The following is a 19555-nucleotide window of genomic DNA, read 5'->3' as shown; positions in this document are numbered from 1 at the left end:
CTGGAATTTTACTATCAAATTGCAAAAACTACAATCACCGGACAACGTCCCTCTCAAAGAGAGTTTACCTAGGACAGAAAAGCCATATTTTAAAAGAGAAGAAGGAGAAGTATAAATATAAAATGGACATTCAATTACCTGAGGCAGTAATCATCTTGTCCTAATGGTTGTGGAATTATAGGGCCCATCCGGCTTGCTTTAGAAAGCAGTACGATTAAAATACCTTGCAGCCGTTCATGCTACCAAAGCGTAAGTACCGGACTAAAGCGTTATTGTGTGAGTTGCATCAAGCTGTTCGTTCCTAATAATAACATTTTATCTAATTTCCCATAACCTTCACAACACATTATGAACATTAGTTATAACAAGAAAGTTATTCTCATAATTTGTAACTTTCAATCAATTAATATTTACTTTAAATAATATCACTTTATGTTGCACTCACGTGGAATACCTCAAAATAGGTCACGATAGAACTGCGACCCCATCGCTATATTTTTTTATTATATTGATAGGTTTGTTATAAATAAATAAATATCACGGGACAATTCACAACAATTGACCTAGTCCCAAAGTAAGCTTAGCAAAGCTTGTGTTATGGGTACTAAGCAACGGATAAATATAATTATATAGATAGATACATACTTAAAAAAAATACATATTAAACACCCAAGACGCGAGAACAAACATTCGTATTTTTCATACAAATATCTGCCCCGACACGGGAATCAAACCCGGGACCTCACGCTTCGTAGTCAGGTTCTCTAACCACTAGGCCATCTAGGCTATCATCTACTTAAATGTTATATTTGTGATATTGTTACTAGTATTGTGAAATAATACTGCAATTAGGGCAGTGCATTGCTTATTCCGCATTAGTTATTATATTATTGACCTGACCTTCAATTAAAATTAAGTATTATTATTATATTATATCATGTACAATCGTTTTATTTGACCGGCAATGTTTTTTCACATCATAACAAACAACATAAAGTACAAAAATAGCACTAAGCCTCTAATTATTTTTCTAATTGAAAATGATAAAAACACTGATTTCATTGCGAAGAAGTACCTACTTACTCGTTATTAAGCACTTTTTGACTCCCGGAAGCCAAGACCGGTAACAATAAACATTTCCAGTTTTCTCTTATTAAGTAAGTACTTATTAAAACATCAAAATAAAATTACCCGATAGAATGAACTGGTTATTCTGTCTGTATTACTTCGATGTGCAAAGGGCAATAAATATTGTAATAATTGCTTTTTAATCTATTAATAATTGGTCGCACTCTACACAGTAAAACAGCAATTATTATGCTCGATTTAAAAAAAGGTAAAAAAAAAATTTTTAAAAGTAAGTTGTAAGACGTTACGTTCACTGAAATAATTGATTGGAAATGTAACAGTAACTATATAATTGCGACCAGTTCATTCAACTCAGGGTAGGTCTTGTTTGACATCGATTGACATCATCATCAGCCCGAAGTCGTCCACTGTTGAACAAAATTGAGCAACAAATCACCTCGTGCGTAACGTCACTAAAAGTCTTAGATCTATGGGTGAATCGCATTTTGACAGTTCATAAATAGTAGATTGTACAACGAGAGCATAAAACGAGCCATTTTACCCAAGACGTTCATATATCCACCCGAGCCGGTATGGCGAGGGTGGATAGACACTTCGAGGGGGAAATGGATTTAATGCTCGAGTTTTGCACTCTGCTTTTCACTTCGATGGCGAGGAAACGAAATAGCAACAGTAGAAACAATTGTCCACGTACTATGTACATTTTATTTTTCATGCATTACCATATACTTAATTATAATTTTTTAGTTTTATTGATTTATTTTGATTGATTTGATTGTTTTTCAATTTTATATAAATGAAAAATTATGAAAAAATATATAAGTATATAAACTTCTTTGTTTGTGGCTGCTGATACCTGATTACCTCGGTCTTAGATGAAGATTTTATTTTATGCACTAGTGCATAAAAAGTCATTTTATGTCGCCTAGATCCAGCATAAACACGAACTTTACGAGCATGAGATGTGAAAAAGTATTTAAGAAGATGGTTGTTATCGGACAGTCTCTCATACAGGCGATGAAACTGAATCACGTATCAGGGTGGGACCTTTTCTTTCATAATCAATTTCGCTATCATTTCTTAGGCAGGTGTATGGAATGTCAATTAAGTATGACATCTGTAGCACAACGGTTTCACCCTGGTACGAGATTCATTTAATTGACTCTACCTAAGTGTTAAGCTAAGTGTCATTACCTATAACCTAGTAGATACCTAATAACTACTACTTTTGTCAATAAATACTTTAACATCTCACCGAATTTTGTACATATCAATTTACAACAATATCGAGGTCGAAAACACCGAACCAGCTTGGCCAGTACGACCGTGTAGGTGAAAGAGTAACATGCACACACAGATGACACACATACACACACATAAGACGCTTAAAATGCGCGGGAGGTTCGTGAAAATTGATGTATGATGTACTTACTTTCTATGCTTGGAATTTAATGTTTTCTACTTTGAATTGTAATGGGTGTATTTAATTTGAATGATATTACAATGGTATATTTGCGACCGTGTTGAATGTCATGATTTTCTCACCGCAAGCACTTTTCATATTATTATCCTATCCATGGATCGGGCGGATTAAGCGTTATTCGCAATAATGAGGACATGACTCTAAAATTAATTATTAGATTTATTAACCTATCTAATTTATTGAAGTTCTTGGAGTTAGGGATGTTTTGAGTCTAGAATGACCTGTCAAGGTCTTGCAAAATTCCTTTCGAATGCCTATATACCTACCTATAAAGGAGTAACATTGGGCTGATTCTAATAAAAGTGGCATGGCAGGCTAAAGTTAATTTAAAAAAAATATATATGTTTTTTTACTTTTTTTGCATAAAAACAGCTTCTTGGTATTTCATTTGTTACAAATATGTTAAAGGGAACAAAGTATTCCTAAAAACTTAAGAGTTATGGGTTCTTGAAATATTGATGAAGCAGGCTAAAGTTAAATTAGACAGGCTAGTAGTGAAAAGTTACCAGGTTAAAGAGAATTATATCAAAAATGAAAAGAAATGTATCATAAGTTTAAGGGGCTGTTTCACCATCCATTGATTAGTGTGAACTGGCGGTTAGGTGTGATTCCGTCTCTATTTGTTTTGTTCGAATAGACGGAGACGGCATCACATTTAACCGTCGATTAACGCTAATCAATGGATGGTGAAACAGCCCCTAAATGTAATTTCTTAAAAAAATATGAGTCTCTTGGAGGGATATATAAGAAAATAAAATTATTTCATAATTATACATATTTTATACAGGATTATTTGTAATTTACCAGCATCCTTTTAACCCTAAACTCCTACCACTTAAACAAATGTTTTTTGTTTTACGTCTTTTTAAAATGGAGCCGTAAAACAAAAAACATTTGCTAAATCATGTATATTTTTTATTTTTCCTTCCTGTTTTCTTCGCTGATATGGTTCTTTATGTTTCCTTTGGAACTCAGCATAGAGTTCTGGATTTCTTTTTATTTTTTCGTATCTTTTCTTTTCGTTTTCCCTTTTTCGTGCTAACCTCTCTTCTCTTGTTTAGTTTTTTGGTTTCCCCATTACATGTCGGCCCTAAAATATTACGAATTAATTACAATACAATGCAATCAAATCAGTCCCTCCGATGAAATGAATGACATCAGATAGTAAAAACTGGCCAAATAAGAACGTACCTACCTAGGCAAAATAACACGAAAAATTTCGTTTTAAACAAGTAACGACACCACATTTTTATACGAATGAATTTTTACTAACTGTAAAAATTTTAGTTATAAACAGGATCACCAAGATTGTTTTTTTTAATTTTCAAGCCAATAGTTTCACTTTTAGAGGGGGGAGGGGGACACACTCCAAAAAAAATTTGCAAAAGCTATATTTACGCAAAATTACAGCTATAGTACTAATGGATCTAGTGCGGATAGATAAACAGACACACAAAGTGAAATTATAAGTGTTTAGTTTAATAAAAAGCAATTCTCTACATTTACTTTGGTAGAACACTGTTATTACTACTTAAAAAAAAGTCCATAAAGTTATTCTTAGAAATTATATGCAATTTTTAAATAAAATAATCTATAGTTCACTTTTTTCTGCCATGAGTCACTTTAGTCTGTGCTTCAGTTACAGATTAAAGTGACACAGATTAAAGTGAAAAGTGGATTCAAAAGATATTTACTCTAAAACCGTCAAAAATATGAATGGGCCACTCTTAATAACGTACGTAAATACGTCATAATATCACATCAAAATGATTATCTAATAACGTCCCATATAAATAACATAAAATAATCGAGACAATGTAAAGTTAACATACCCGTTACAAACTCCAGTTTGCCGCCTTCGATCACTAATCGCCACAAAACTATGACAGAAGGTCTCTAACCGTTCCGTACGGCGGCGAGTCAGATATTGGCCGAATGTTTACCGATGATTAAGGTGTGTCTATCATTATCCGTGTGTTAGTGAGACCCAACAATGCGAACACACAGACTACAGTGAAAAAATCGCTGGACAAACTTTGAGTCTGAATATTGATGTATAAAAATGATTTATTTAGGACCGTATTATTATTAAATGAATATCGTATTATTGTATTTGCAATATATTATAAAATATAATTTGTGAAATAGTACACAAATAATTCACAGGCCTAAAACCGGGAGCATGTCCCTTTTGGACAAGACAGACTACAGTGAAAATCGTTACTTACATTTATTTATTTTTTAAAGTAATAAGGTTAAATAAATAAAATGGCCTGGCCTCGGTGTAAAAGGTCTATGTTTACATATGTCATTTTTATTTTTTCTGAAAAACGTATATTTAATGTACTTTGTATTCAAAAACTCATTGGCAGATTATAATGCCACTTTTATTAGAATCACCCGCTGACTGACTAACTAACAGACAGCGCACAGCAGGAACCACTGGTAGATTTTTGATTTTGATATTGATATACCTATTCCTTGAGCATCTTAGAGCTATTCTAAATAGGTATTTTCCGAAATTTGCCCGGCCTAGGTAGACAATTATTTATTCTTCAACGGGAGCGAAGAGCGAATATGTAACGGGTGCTGCCATCTTTTGATAAACGTCCAGATAGAAAGAAGAAAATGAAACATTTTATTCGTGACGACATGGGGAAAAAAGAAATAAAAATGTGCAGAATCAGAATCAGAATCTTTTTATTGTATAACTGTGTAACTTAGATTAGTGCATTAGTGCATGTGCACTTTTAATTATTTTTCGTTAGGATCGTGGTACGTACCAAATCGGATTAATGTTGAAAGTAATTATTTATCTACTAGCTTTTGCCTGCGGCTCCGCCCGCGTGGAATTCGGTTATCGCGCGCTGTTCCCTCGGGAACATTTTTCCGGGATAAAAAGTAGCCTATGTCACTCTCGGGCCCATAAACTATCTCGATGCCAAAAATCACGTCGATCCGTCGCTCCGTTACGGCGTGAAAGACGGACAAACACACTTTCGCTTATAATATTAGTATATGGATATGGATGAATAGTTTTTTTTCTCCGTATCCAACAGCATTCACTTATATATTTCATTATCCAGTTTTTTCGCAACCTTGACGACACGAACTAAATTTAATAGACTTCCTCTTATGCCAATAAAAAATGACGATTGACGGAGTAATAGAATCGAATGATCGACTCACTTGCCGTAAATGATTTGCATGTTTAAAAAACCACTGACTATTTAAAGAAAAGAACCTTTGTTAATATTTTTCAGGATTTAGGTAACCCCCAAAGCAAAATTAGGGGTGTTAAAAGTTTGACCGCTGTCTGCGTGTCTGTCTGTGGCACCATAACTCCCACACGGATTGTAATGCGTTAATTCAACAAACATAACAGACTCTATGTAATCTATTCTTGTGAATTTACTCAAAGCACAAAATAATAAGTCTAAATCAACAGTAATAAGATTCAAAGCGGGGAGCAAAATACTATAACCTTCTTAATTTCTAATTGACTGTATTTTACACGTACAAAATTTGCGATTTTTAATTGCCTTGCCCATGTGAAGATATATTTGAACTGCTTTTTTATTTGAAAAGATTATGATACACTCAGTGCACTACAGTTTGATTCGCTTACTGCCGATGACAATAATATGTGTACTGCGCCTGTACACTTGCGACCCACTTTTACTCATCTTCAGAATTCACGTCAAGGATACATAGCACACAGTACACAGGCTGTCTGTTTAATTTACCTAGATGATACGACCTTGTTCCTATTGCCGCTATCGATAAACGACAAACAATCGAATTCTATTGGTACACGAGAAACACTTGAAATTAAATAGGTAAATAACTTGTACACAATAAATTTGGCCGTAATCAAATTATCCTAGTTATAAAAGAAGAAAGCAGCAATAAATCAATTATAATCCGGTAGGTACAGAATGAATTGCAGTAAAACCATAAACGTGATATATACATGTCCAGAAATTCTCGAACATGATAATTACTTATTGCAAAGAATTTCCTGTTTTTCTTTAACAATAATTCATAGTGGTATCACTAATCAAATTGTTTGCAATGTTTTCTTTACATCAACAGCAATGTAAAACACTACATTTGTGTTGTAAATAATAAGTTACTGGCTAACCAAAATTTTATGACTTTTTTAATATTGTACGTCGCTACTATTATACTCTGCAAACAAACAACATTCATCTTTTATAATTTATCCACCTATTCACAGTGTCGCCTACATCAATCCAAATTCACAAAAATATTGTTACCGCTTACGAACCGTGGAAATTTTTCACTATTTTAAATAAGGCCAGGCCAAAACAGGAAAACCGCCAGACGTTGCATAATAGCTATCTCGATCTTTATTTTCTAGTCTATAACAAAGCTATAACCGATTTGTTGTGCAACATAGACCATTGACATGACCGCCAAAACTAAACGACTTGTCGATGATTCGACATTTTACAATACTATGCAGATTATTATCAGTACCATGGAGAAACATAATAGTCCACCAAACGTCGGTACCTATACGGTCATAGATTAGGTAATAGTTATGACGGTGTCCAAAAATTTCAGCCTTATTCAAAAGATCGATGATGGGACACAAAATTAATGATTACAATGTAGACACAATTCACATAATAAATTTATACTAAGATACGAAGAGGAGTTTAACAGTGAAATTAAATTCTACACTCTGAATTTAATTGCACTGTTAAACATTTTGGTTATAGAGCAGCAAGACAAAATAGGTAAAGTGAGAAATAAAGGTAAATTATTTTCAATTAACTAAGACTAAGAACTAGCGTTTATGAATAATAGGGGGTACAATTGTACTACCTACAGTTAACAACAAAGATATCGATTAGGCCAAAGTTAAAAAAATATGTATACACGACCTTAATATACAGTCAATTAAGTCGTGTACCTAATCATATTTTACAACTTTGCCCGCTTCGATCTTTTTGTAGTTTACTTCTACATAGAATAATTCCGTCTTTACAAAACACCCAGCCAAATTGACTTGGCAAAATATACAGTTTTGCTAATTCCACCATAAAAGCATACGTTACAGTATCACGTCACCATTTCTTTCTATCATAACAAGAACTTATCTAAGTTATTAATTAATAAATTCAATTCATAATTCCTTACAATCGTACTGTTTTTATTCGCTTTACTGCATTAATATGCGATTCGTAGCAATTAGACGTATTCCGTTGAAAAATGCTGTATAGGTATTCTTTTTTTCTCTCTCTCTTTGATTGACACGAATCTTGCGAATGCAATCATAACTTCGTACTGAATCCAATCAAAATCATGTTACACGCAGTTATGTAATTGGCCTTGCGTAATTTTAATTGGAATAGACAAGGTATGGCTTGATAGGAATCTAGGCAAAGTTGCCAAAATTAAACTTTAAATATTTCATGTCAAATTTTAATCGGACATTTTAATAGCGATAACGTATTATGGTATGTATACCTGTTTCCTAATTGGTCATCCTACGCAAATTACTAAGTTCTAGCTCTACAGATATTGGGACAGTCATTCTGTTTTCGTATATTTTGTCTAACTTAAAAGTGTCGGTTGTTATAATTCTGATGTTTAGGTAATGTTGAAAAATGTATTATTAGTTAGTAGGTATAATTAGTGCGGCAGAACTCGTTATAGTAAGTCGTTTTAGTGCTCTTACGCGTCCGTCATATCGGCTGACTGTTTTTTTACTTTATTTTTTTATGAATGATATAACACCTCATTATTTCTTCCTGAGCTATGTATTGATTCAGTTCCAATAAATAACTTAATACCTACATGAAATAAAAACATTGTCGACATCTCACAACCAAAAACAAAAGATCACTAATCAAGCCGGACAAAATTGGTCCTCATCAAAATCACCTAATCCTAAAGCTAAAGCCCTTTCAATTCAAAACACACATCCAAACAGGTGCTCAACGGTCGTCCAACAACTTAATGTTTGATTAGCATGTTGAATGCATGTTAACACGTTTGTAGAGAAAGCTAATAAACGACACAATTCTTGAGTTGTCCACTTGACGCAACGGAATATTATGATACGACTATAGACCATCTGGAAGCCGATTTTTAAAATAACATTATTTTTATATCCACGATATTTCACGATTTTTAAAATAAAATAGCACCCGCAGACGCCCAAGATATAGGCTCAGCCTAAATAGTTTGGAGTCTGCTGGATATTTCTCTTGTATTGGCTATGTTTATTTAAATAAAGTATTTTGTATTTTCTACATTGGTAATTGGTAATTCTCGTCAATCGCTGTATTTTTACAAAAAAAAAACACATTTTATTTATTTATTAACAACACGCGAAAACATAACTGATCGACCGAGCAATTCTTTCACCACCCTACGGTACAATTACACGTCGTACATTAACCGCACTCAAAAATTGTGCTGAATTAGAAAATAATAATACAGAAAAATAATATTACACTTGTAATTAATCTATACCGTGCATTAGACTGCGATAAGCTTTAATGAGCTCCCGATATTGCTGATCTAAATCCCTAAGAAACTAAAACTAATATAATCACCCATGAATCACTAAAAACTGACAAGCTGGAGCTAAAATCTTGTAGTTACATTTACATTGTACTGACTAGGAAATTAATATAGTAAATATTTTACTTAGTAAACAATAAATAATGGATGACCAATCAAAACTCTTCATTGTATGCATAGATCTCTTGAGTTTACAATTAGATATCTCATATCAATAGAATGCAAAATACAATGTTATTCTTAGCTATTTTCATAATATATGTGATGTCAGCCAAGGAATGTGTAGCTATACGTAGTATAACGGTACAAGGAATTGCTACAACTTACAATAAGTAAATGTTCGCTAGGAACTATCAGCAAAACTAGTATTTTTGCACAACAGATTGCATGTTTTGCGGTCTGCTAGTTAGGATACTTACTCGTACTATCGTCTTTTATCTACTTTTAGTATTAATACTACAATTAGTGGAATATTTTATAAATATATATTAGAAACACGGATACTGTTACTGTTATTTTATTCTGCAATATCGATTATTCACAAAAGTGCATTTACGATTAATTACTCTCTTCAAGTTTCCCCGCTGATTACTTTAATAGTTAATTAATTGTCTACATACATTCAAACAATATATAGCTGATAGTGTCAAATTCTCACACAAAAAATGTAATAATTCAAGAAAACGGTACGCAGCGGCGGTAGTACCATCATTTTGCCAATTCCATTACTTTCATTCTATTTTGAGGTCTTTATTAAATTAACTTTTTCTTCTTTTTCAGAATGCCAGTTACGTGATCAACAGGCGATATTCGCGCGGCAACATGTCGCCGGTGTGCCACAACTTCGTGCAGAACGCCTGGAAGAAAGACTTCTGTTCCAACTGCTTCAAATCTCGCGAAGATCACCTCAAGAAGGAGCGCGAGACAGAAGGCAGCAAGTACTTGGCCACTCCCTTCCAAAACAGAAGCACATTCTTTAAGAAAACTCCACCGAGCATACTGAAGATACACTCCAAAAAGAAAAACAAACGAAATGTGAGATTCCCCGAAGAAGTAAGCAGCGTCATTGGCTTCGGGGGCGATGACTGGTCCGATGGAGAAGAATTCGAAATGTCAGAAGAAACTGAAGATGACGACACGTTCCCCGACACTGAAGAAGAGAGGGAGCTTTACAAGGTCACCAAATCGAACACAGATTTTAACACGGTTAAAGCCAATCTGTTAGGCGACACAGGAAGCAAACCTTATACTTCATTGTTGCTAGGGAAAATGCAAACAGATTCTGATGGAAAAAAGAAAACTTTACTAGTATCTGTTACACCATTTGGGCAGGAAAACAAAAGCCCTAATGTAAAATCACATGGTCGAAAACCCGCCGTTATACACGTAGCAGACGCCTCCACCGAAGAAACCAACAATTACAAAACAAATATAATTCTTTCTAGTTATGTTAAGGAAACTGAAACAATAATTCAAGCCGACAGCACTACAGAAAGTATATGTACGGAAAAATCGCTACTCGAAGAAATATCAGAAACATTGGAGCAGAATAGAATGACAAATACCGATCTTGGTTTATCCCAAAAGAATAATAATAAACCCACCGTAATAGAAGGGAAGATGAAGGAAAGCATGCAAGACGAGTGCGATAAGAAAGAAATGTGTGAAACGAAGAAGAATGGAATAGTTAGAAAATCGCCACTACCTAAAACTCAGGAAAGGCCCAAGGTAAACCTAAGCCGGTCAGAATTTAAATTCTGTAAAATTAGCGTAGAAAGCAGCAGCGTTGATTCTGCTGTGGGCACTCTTAATTCAACTGCTAATAATTCACTAACATCTGACGACGAAAGTTTTAACGGACGCACGGATTCAGATAATGACGATAGCGGCCACTTCTCTGAAACTAAATGTGAAGAGACAGTCAAGATAAAAGTGTTCAATGAATCCGATAAGAATATCAAGATGTCACCGATAGGACAACTACGTAAGGTCGATGGTCAGGCCAGTAACGGTTACTCAACGTTTCAAAGTCCTATTATCGACATGCCGTCCATCATACCTAAGGCTCCAGAAAATATATTTTCAGCCGAAGCCAGCCGAGAACTCGCTGGTGAGCCAGACGGAAGAGCCGACCCCGACGAACCCACCGAAGCACCGGCATTACCTAAAAGCCCAATGCCTACTATGGATCCCCGGCCATCATTCTTACATGGCATGATTTCTGACATAATGTCACCGAAACCAGCCGTACCAGAAAAACCTAAGTTGCCCATCAAGCCAGTTATAAAACAGACTAGTAAGAAAAATGTCGTAACACAACAAATGGTTATGCTTTTACAAACAAAGACAGATGAAAACCGGTCCGTCAGGGCTATTAGTGATGAGAAAAATAACGAAATAACTGAAGTTCATGAAGATAAGCCTGAACCAATTTATTATGCAAAACCTGTTCTCACTAAACAGGATAGCGATACTTCGCTAAATAGCCTTGCTAAGAGTAAAGCACCGTCACCTCCATCATCCCCTTCTAGCGATGAATATCCGAATTTGTACCAAAGAAATACAAATGGATTCACAAAATCAGACTCGCCAGTAGTAAGAGAAATGGAGAAAAGGGAGAGAGCAACTCAATTCTCAGTAGCACCTAAGGTCAAAACTGTAGATACCGTTGAAGTTAAAAAAGTTGATATCATTCCGGAACCAGCGCCAAGGAGAAACATATCCTTGTCGCACGATAACTTACTCTTAGACGAGAAGCGGAAAGGCAAACTAAAGTTTTCCATCAAAAAGTTGCTTCGCATTGGGTCCTCAAAAGACTTGGATAAAAAAGAACTCAGCGTCGCGACAGTAACGAAAGTTTCCCACAAGCCAGAAGAAATCTTTGACTTGGCACCTAAGCCGAAACCACGACTGGTTATCATACATCCGTTGGACATAAACGGGTCCAGCGTGGAAGTTGTGAAACCGAATGAGATTTCCGAAATTCGACGGATGAGTCATGACGATGTGTCGTCAATATACAGTGGGAGTAGCACGGCTACAGAAGTCGAGACGCCTAAAGTTGTGAATAAGCCGCCTCCGCCTCCTCGGCATTCTAGTGAAGAGTGTAAAGTGGCGACAGTCCATAAGCCTGCCAGACCGCCGCCACCGAAGTCGGCTGTGCTGCAGAAAAAACAAAAGCATCAGGCGTGGGCATCGCCTAGTAAAAGCGACAACATTTATGCAAATCTAGGTAAGTCATTTCATTAGCATAGGAATGTTAAAATGAATTTCAATTCAAAATATGTAAGGCAGACTACTAACAAAAGAAATAATTCATTATTTTCGAATAAAAGAGAGATATTTATGACAGTCAAATCTTGTAATGGGTGGCATTATTATTTCATAGATTTTCATATTAATAACAACCTCTGAGATGCAACTTTGTTTAGCATTTGTTCATTTTAGAATAGCCTAGAAAGTTTTAATATTGAGCAGCCGACGAGGGTCAGCATGTTACCATATAAAAAAATCGAGTTTCTGAAAAAATCATAATTTTTTGGCATAAAATCCTGACATTATTTAGTTTAAAGAATTTACTAAGTTGAGTAAAAAGACTTGAGTAACTAGATCACTTTCAAAGCTAAAGTGAGGTTCGAATTCCTGACATTTCCATAATACTACTACTACTACTACGCACTAGTGCATTTCTGAAGAAAATTATAAATTCTAAAAAGCGTGAATTGTCGGTCTTACATACTTAACGGCAAAACTTTCAATTTCAGGTGAGATCCGATCAGCTCTGGCACCTCGGAAACCCGAACGCACTGCGAGCATGCGCGAACGAGAAGCGCACCTCGAGCTGCCCAAGCGCAGAACACCCATAGACGACGAAAAAGACGATCTAGACGGACCACAGGAACTCGTCCAAGCAACCAACGAAGCAGTCATACATAACTACGACGACGTCTACAACTCCAACAAATATGAAGAGGAAACCTGTGATTCAGCTAAAAACAGCGATAGCGATTATGAATACGTAAACCACGCCAGATCCAGCTCACCAGAATGTGATTCCGCCATTAAACCAAGAGAAACTAACGCAGAAACAAGAAAGGACGAGAGCCCCGAATATCCGAAATACAACGGTTTTAACAGATCGTCGCTCCCTTACTGTGGCAGTGAAACGGAATCAGAGATCTATTCACCTTACAGTTTTTACAGTTCTAATGACAATATGGATAGCCCTAGCAATGAGGATTATCAGAACGATATGACACCTAAAACGACGACGAACAAGTTGCGAGTGAGGAAAGGTCGTAGTGTGGTTCACAGAAACTTGGAAGATAACTACGGAGCCGTCGTGATTGCTAACCATGAGGCTTTGGCGCAGGTTTTAGAACAGGTATTTAGTATTTCTTCCTATCTATCTTGTTTCACTTCAATTTAAAACGTATCTCAACCTTAATTTTCAGAACCAAAGCAAGGCCATGCCCCATATTGATTAAGGAAAGGATAAAATCAATAAAAACTGCAGGCCAATTGTGTGCATGACTGGATATTTTTTATTATGATTCACTTGAATGGTCATTGTCAAAACTGCTGTATTATGCTCATTATAATTGCTTAGAATACTTTTGTTTATTCAACTTCCTTGTTCCATGATGGCAGAAGAACTTTTTTGCATGAATTCAACATTTTGATTGTTGAAAAACTTAAACTCGTAATTGCAATATCCATCATGATGTAGAGAATATCGCAAGATACAAGATTTGTTTTTTTTTTCTATGGAAAATAGGTTTGCGTTTTACATCGCTCATGTCTGATGGTAAGCGAAGATCTAGCCTAAGATAGAACTGACAGAATTCAAGATGGTCAGATTGCAACTTTCAGGGAACAGTAGATCTACTCTTCAAATAAAACTTTCCATTTGAATCTTTCTGTATCTCTCCTGCGGCGTTACAATCATTTGTGGGTCCTTTTCTCCATTTTGCTCTATTTCTGGCCTCCTTTCTAGACGATGTTCTCTTACCTGCTGTGTGCCTGAGATCTTCCTCTACAGTCCTTACGGCACTTCCTGGGTCTGCCCTGGGACTTTTTTGTTGCGGGGTCCACGCGGAAATTGTCCTAACAGCCCAGTCATCCCCCATCTTTGTCTTTGTGCCGAATTGTGCCGATTTAAATCTTTACTTAAGTATATTCAAAACTTTTCCTCCAGGTCCAACAAAGTGCCACCATGCAGCCGTCGCTTCGTGGGCTTAAAGCCTGCACTAACCTTCGCTGGAATGACTTCGCTATCCAGTCCTGCAAGAAGGTCCGGGCAGGAAAACGACTTTTCTACCCAGCCATCTGGAACTCCAGCCAAGGTATGTTAGGTATAAGTAACAGACAAATATTCGTACGGGCCGTAATCCTACAAACATTTCATTCATTATATAAGTGCCAAAATTTCAAAAGAAAACGATATTGTTGTAGAGGCTGGAAAGTAAGCAATAGATGAACGATTTAGTTGGAAGAACGCGACCCGAATGGGAGGCCTTCGATAATAAAAATTCATCTGTTGCACTTTTGGCCGAGACTAAAAATTGTGCTTTTCACGACTACCGCGCGGAAATAAAAAAACATTTATAACAAAACAGACAATAACATTCCAACCCAAATAAGAAACTCTTCACCTGAACATCTCCAGGGCCAGTGAACGTGACCCTGATGCTCCACAAAGAACAGATGGCCTCTCAGCTGGTGTGCCAGCAGTCCGTGCCGCAGACGCTGAGTCTCAACGCGATCACCGAGTTCTGTGATTTGGTGCCGCTGCAGCAGTTCGGGGAAGAGGGGGAGGACTTGGTTCAAGGTATTTTTCAATGCGGTTTAATAACTAGTAATCGATCGTTTGGTTGCACGCCGCGGGATATCAGTAAAACATGTTAATATTGTAGCTACTCCTAGCGCCATCTAGTGAGTTAATATAGAAACTCTGACCAGATCATTCATCGCGCTTTCGAAGTTTCTCAACTCGGACGCATATAAACCACTTCCGACTCAAAACAGCAACTTTTCCGACTGCTGTGCAATATTTTATTTTTCACGACTAAAACATACAAAAAAACAACTTTATTTGTCACCTACATTCTACATCCAGCATATCAATCTATATAAGTCATTATAAGTATGTTTATCCGTTGCCTAGTATCCATAGTACAAGCTTTGCTTAGTTTGGAACCGGGTCAATTGGTGTCAAGGGCACATGATATTTATTTACCTACTTATTTAAATAAAAAGTATCTTTAAATTGTCTATAACTTTTAATGATATTCACTTCTCAGTCTTACCTCGTTAACGATAACCAAACTCACCATCACCTTCTCTTTCAGCAACCATAGTCGTCTTGGCCCACGTGCAAGTCGACACCATCCAATCATACGGCGAGACCCTCCACGCCGCCGACCCCTCAGCTAAAGAACCGCTGATCCAAACGGAACAGATCCACGAAGCCATCTTCATGATGCTCCAAGTCATAAGCGGCCTCAAGTGCCTCCAAGCGAGGGGTGTGGAGGAGATCTCGGAGTCTCTCACCTCTTTTATAGCGCTGAGGGAACAGCAATGCAGCAGCGCGAGTCTGCCGTCTCCTGATGAAAGGCTTAACTCTTTGTCGGCGCCGAAGACCAATTGCTACGGAAGACTATGTGTACTACAAGGGTGAGTGATGCTTCTGGCTTTATTTATTTCCGTTAGGTAGGTACGGTCAAGGGCATAAATATATAAACGTTACCAAGACGTCAAAAATATCTATACACTTTTTATGATACTAAACATAAGGCCGATGTATACATAATTTTGACGCTATGGCTGAATGGCTGTATATATTTTTGCATTCGACTGTACTAGTTTGTTTTCCCGTTTCCGAACCTCCGAAATTCCGAATCTGATGTTTGAATTTAAGTTCCGAGGTGTCCCTAAACTCCAATGGGAACAAATGCTCAATAGTGCTAGCGGTAGGTACGCCAAAAAAAGCTGCAAATGGTTAAAAGCATGAAAATCGGAACGATTGATCTTTAGGCCATACGAATCAATTTGACCTGTAGCACGAAAAAAAAACAAAAAAGGAGAGGAGTTATGATGTCATCTTTTTTTGTATGGAAATTTTTTTTTTGTTCTGAAACCTATCGTGTTTGGTATCTAATGAAAGGGCTTAGGTACTAAGCCGATTCTAAAAATATATCACATCATTATTTTCAGTCACTTGTTTTAAATTAAAATAAAAATAATTTTCAAAACATACCAAGTTTGGGCTATATATCTGGAAAGATATGTTAAAATATACCTAAAATAATATGTAATAGCCTTTTATCAACCCTAAGAAAGCAATTTTGAAAATATTTACATTTAGTATTTTTTTATCATTCTTTAATAGGTATTACAAAATGTGATACAAAATCACAATTAGTTGAGACATGTATAAAAAGTTCAATCTTAGACACTGAGGATGATAAAAACTAATGCGAGAAGAGTTTTCAACCATATTTATATTAACATTTATTTTTATATATTTTTTTATATATAAAACAAAGTCGTGTTAGTTACACCATTTATAACTCGAGAACGGCTGGACCAATTATCATGATTTTTGTGTTTTTGGATTTGTCTTCGTCAGGAATAGGATAATAAGTATTAAAAACATTGTAAAATTGTCGAAAAAGTAAATAAAAGAAAAAACATTTTCCCATACAAAATGTTCATTGGTTTCGTAACTGTCAAACCCGTCGATACGGTAAACTCTCCCGGGCCAATCAATTATTTTACCGACACTTTGGCCGTCTCCTGCGTTACCAAAATTGTCTCTGGCGTTACAAAAAAATCGTATACTTCCAATAAGATATTTCACGGTTTAATAGGTTGAACTTACGTAGGATGGCATGTATTCATGTACACCATCTATTAAATTACAGAAAAACATGATTACTTACAAAAATCTGCGATTGTTTGAAAAATGTTGCGGACAGATTAGTGGCGGTAAAAAAGTTGATTGACCCTCCCCTCAAACTAAAGAACGTATTTAAATAAATTGGACCCGCTAGATGGCGCTGTTGTTGGTATATTATCATAATTTGAATGTAGTGTGTTTTTTCCGGGCAGGACAACGTCTGCCGGGTCCACTAGTAACGTATAAAACTGATTTGTATTCTTTCAGATTAAGCGACGACATCAACAAATCAACTCCCGACGCGCACCCAAGCTCACTCTGCAAATGCGCCATCAAAGCCTTGGAAATAATCCTCCCTGGGGAGAAACTCACGCCGCTCCTGAAAGAAACCCTCCAAGACGAACGGGCCATATCTCTGAACCAAGCAAAATCTGTCCTCGAATTCATGCTATGGGGACCCTTAGACGTCGTCCAAGGTGTCCCGGTCGATGACAGGGAACTGTCGCTACAGAGGTGGTTGGATCTAGAACGGGCGACGGTTCTGCATGGATTAGTCAGGACTAGAGTCCAGCTTAATGTGTTTGAGCAACTGCATCTTATGTTCTTAGTAAGGTCGACTGCAAAGGCGATGTGTGAAGCGTCGGTTTTACTAGAGAAAGCCAATGTGTATTGATGTATATTTCTTGGAGTACGCGTCTGATTTATTTATTGTTAGGTTTTTGTTTTATAGTAGTGGTGGCTTAGTGGTTAGACTTATGGCCTCTCAAGCAGGTCGTGGGTTCGAGCCCGGTCTCGTTTCTCGCAGTTTTTCGGAATTTATGTGCAAATTACATTTGCAGTTCATCATGACCATCATGGTGAAGGAAAAATAGTGAGGAAACCTGCATTCCGAAGAAATTCAGTGGTATAAATAATGGAACTACAACTCAAGCACTCTTATTCTGAGTGGAGGACTGTACCATGCAGTGGGACGTAAATATAAAGGCCAAATTGATTTGTTTATCGGTTTAGAGATCAGTGTTGGAATATTTTTCTTTGAACTGTTTTTTTACCTAGCTACTCTGCTGTCACATGGGAAAGACAGCTACGTCTGTGCGCCACATATGTTTTCTTGTATCAACATATGTCTCACGCTTAATTATCAATCAAACGCGTTAGTATCTTGTGTGGTATATGTGATAGTTGAGTCTGTGTGAAATAGTTTGAGGAAATGAAGGAGGGCTTCTGCATGAAACACATGTCGCGCAAACGTAGCTGTATTGTACGTGTGATAACGGAGAGTAGCGAGGTAAAAGATTCATTGTCATGGATCTCCACAAAGTAACGCCGAAATCGATTATCATTTATTTTCTTTGATCAATTAGGTAACTTTGCCGAAAGTAAGGACGCCATTAAGTTCTAACTAGTATGGTAAGATATATAGAAATGTATGTATGAAATGAGAAATTATTATATTTAACTATCTTCAGAAAATCTGTATTTTGAAAGTAGCAGAGACTCGAATTTCGTCATATCCAGAAATACTCAAAATTCGTATTTACGACTTTAATCAGATGTGTACTTTACTTACTTATAAGATTTATTTTTAAATTTAGTCCTTAGTAGGCACCTAAAAGACTTTATAATTAGTTTAATATTCATGCAATTTTAACCCCTTTCCAAGGTTAATTTACATTTCAATATCATTATCATTATGACATACATACAATGTATCCTACCCTCATAATGATATCATACATAAGAATTATAAGAAAGTAAAATGTAATTTAAAAAATGTTTGAACTATGCCATTTGAAATAAAAATAAAAAAACTTAAACATTCTTGTCCTGAATGAGACTTAAAAAAAACAGGATTTCTTACTATGTCTAATAAAAGAAATGAAATTAGTAGTTTTATGTTGTTCACATTTTTTTCGGTTGTATTTATTGAAATGTATGATAGTTTGGTTCGTTGGTTAAATCTAGAAGGGGGTGAAATTTAAGTTGTTAGTATTGACTCTATCTTAGGTGCCAATGAAATAGAACTGAAATTCTATATACTCGTCTGTAATCCGGTGCCTTATTTACTTGTAATATATAAGCGTAATGTACATTTACTGCATGTAATTTATCTATTTTCCGAGCTTGGTGTGAAGTTCAAAGTTTATTTCGAGTTAAGATGTCGAATATAAATATCTAAATATTTTAGCGTGTCGTTTTATTTTTACCGATTTTAGGGTCTTTTCACCATCTTCTTCCTTCTTGATATTTACGTCTCACTTGCACACATGAAACACAACAAACAGCTTAACTTGGTAAGTAAAACTTTTCTCTTGCATTACAGCAGAAGGACCGCAATGGCATTTGATTTTAATTTGTGGCCCCAAATCGTTCCTGACATGGTCCAGGTGAAAATTTCAAGCAAAGATGTTGCTTAGACTCGAATCAAAACTTTTGCTTCAAAACAGAATTCATTTTATTTAATCCCGTCATCTGCTTTGGAATTGGGAAAGGCGACGGAATCTTGAGTCCATACAGTCTTG

General features: G+C 36.1%; 1 protein-coding gene across 4 annotated transcripts in view; it reads left to right on the top strand.

The window, feature by feature from the left end:
• Positions 1-19220, top strand: part of LOC141436007 (uncharacterized) — a 106478-nt gene extending 87258 nt beyond the window's left edge. For all 4 annotated transcript variants that reach the window (XM_074098833.1, XM_074098834.1, XM_074098836.1 and 1 more), the window contains exons 2-7: positions 9914-12365; positions 12898-13517; positions 14331-14478; positions 14802-14963; positions 15484-15808; positions 17301-19220. In XM_074098833.1, the coding sequence (XP_073954934.1) occupies positions 9914-12365; positions 12898-13517; positions 14331-14478; positions 14802-14963; positions 15484-15808; positions 17301-17706 (4113 nt within the window). In that variant the 3' untranslated portion in view covers positions 17707-19220. The remainder of the gene's footprint in view (positions 1-9913; positions 12366-12897; positions 13518-14330; positions 14479-14801; positions 14964-15483; positions 15809-17300) is intronic.
• Positions 19221-19555: the final 335 nt, after the last annotated feature.

This window comes from Choristoneura fumiferana, chromosome 16 (genome assembly GCF_025370935.1).
Source record: "Choristoneura fumiferana chromosome 16, NRCan_CFum_1, whole genome shotgun sequence".
Taxonomy (NCBI): domain Eukaryota; kingdom Metazoa; phylum Arthropoda; class Insecta; order Lepidoptera; family Tortricidae; genus Choristoneura; species Choristoneura fumiferana.
This window is presented reverse-complemented; position numbering and strand designations above follow the sequence as displayed.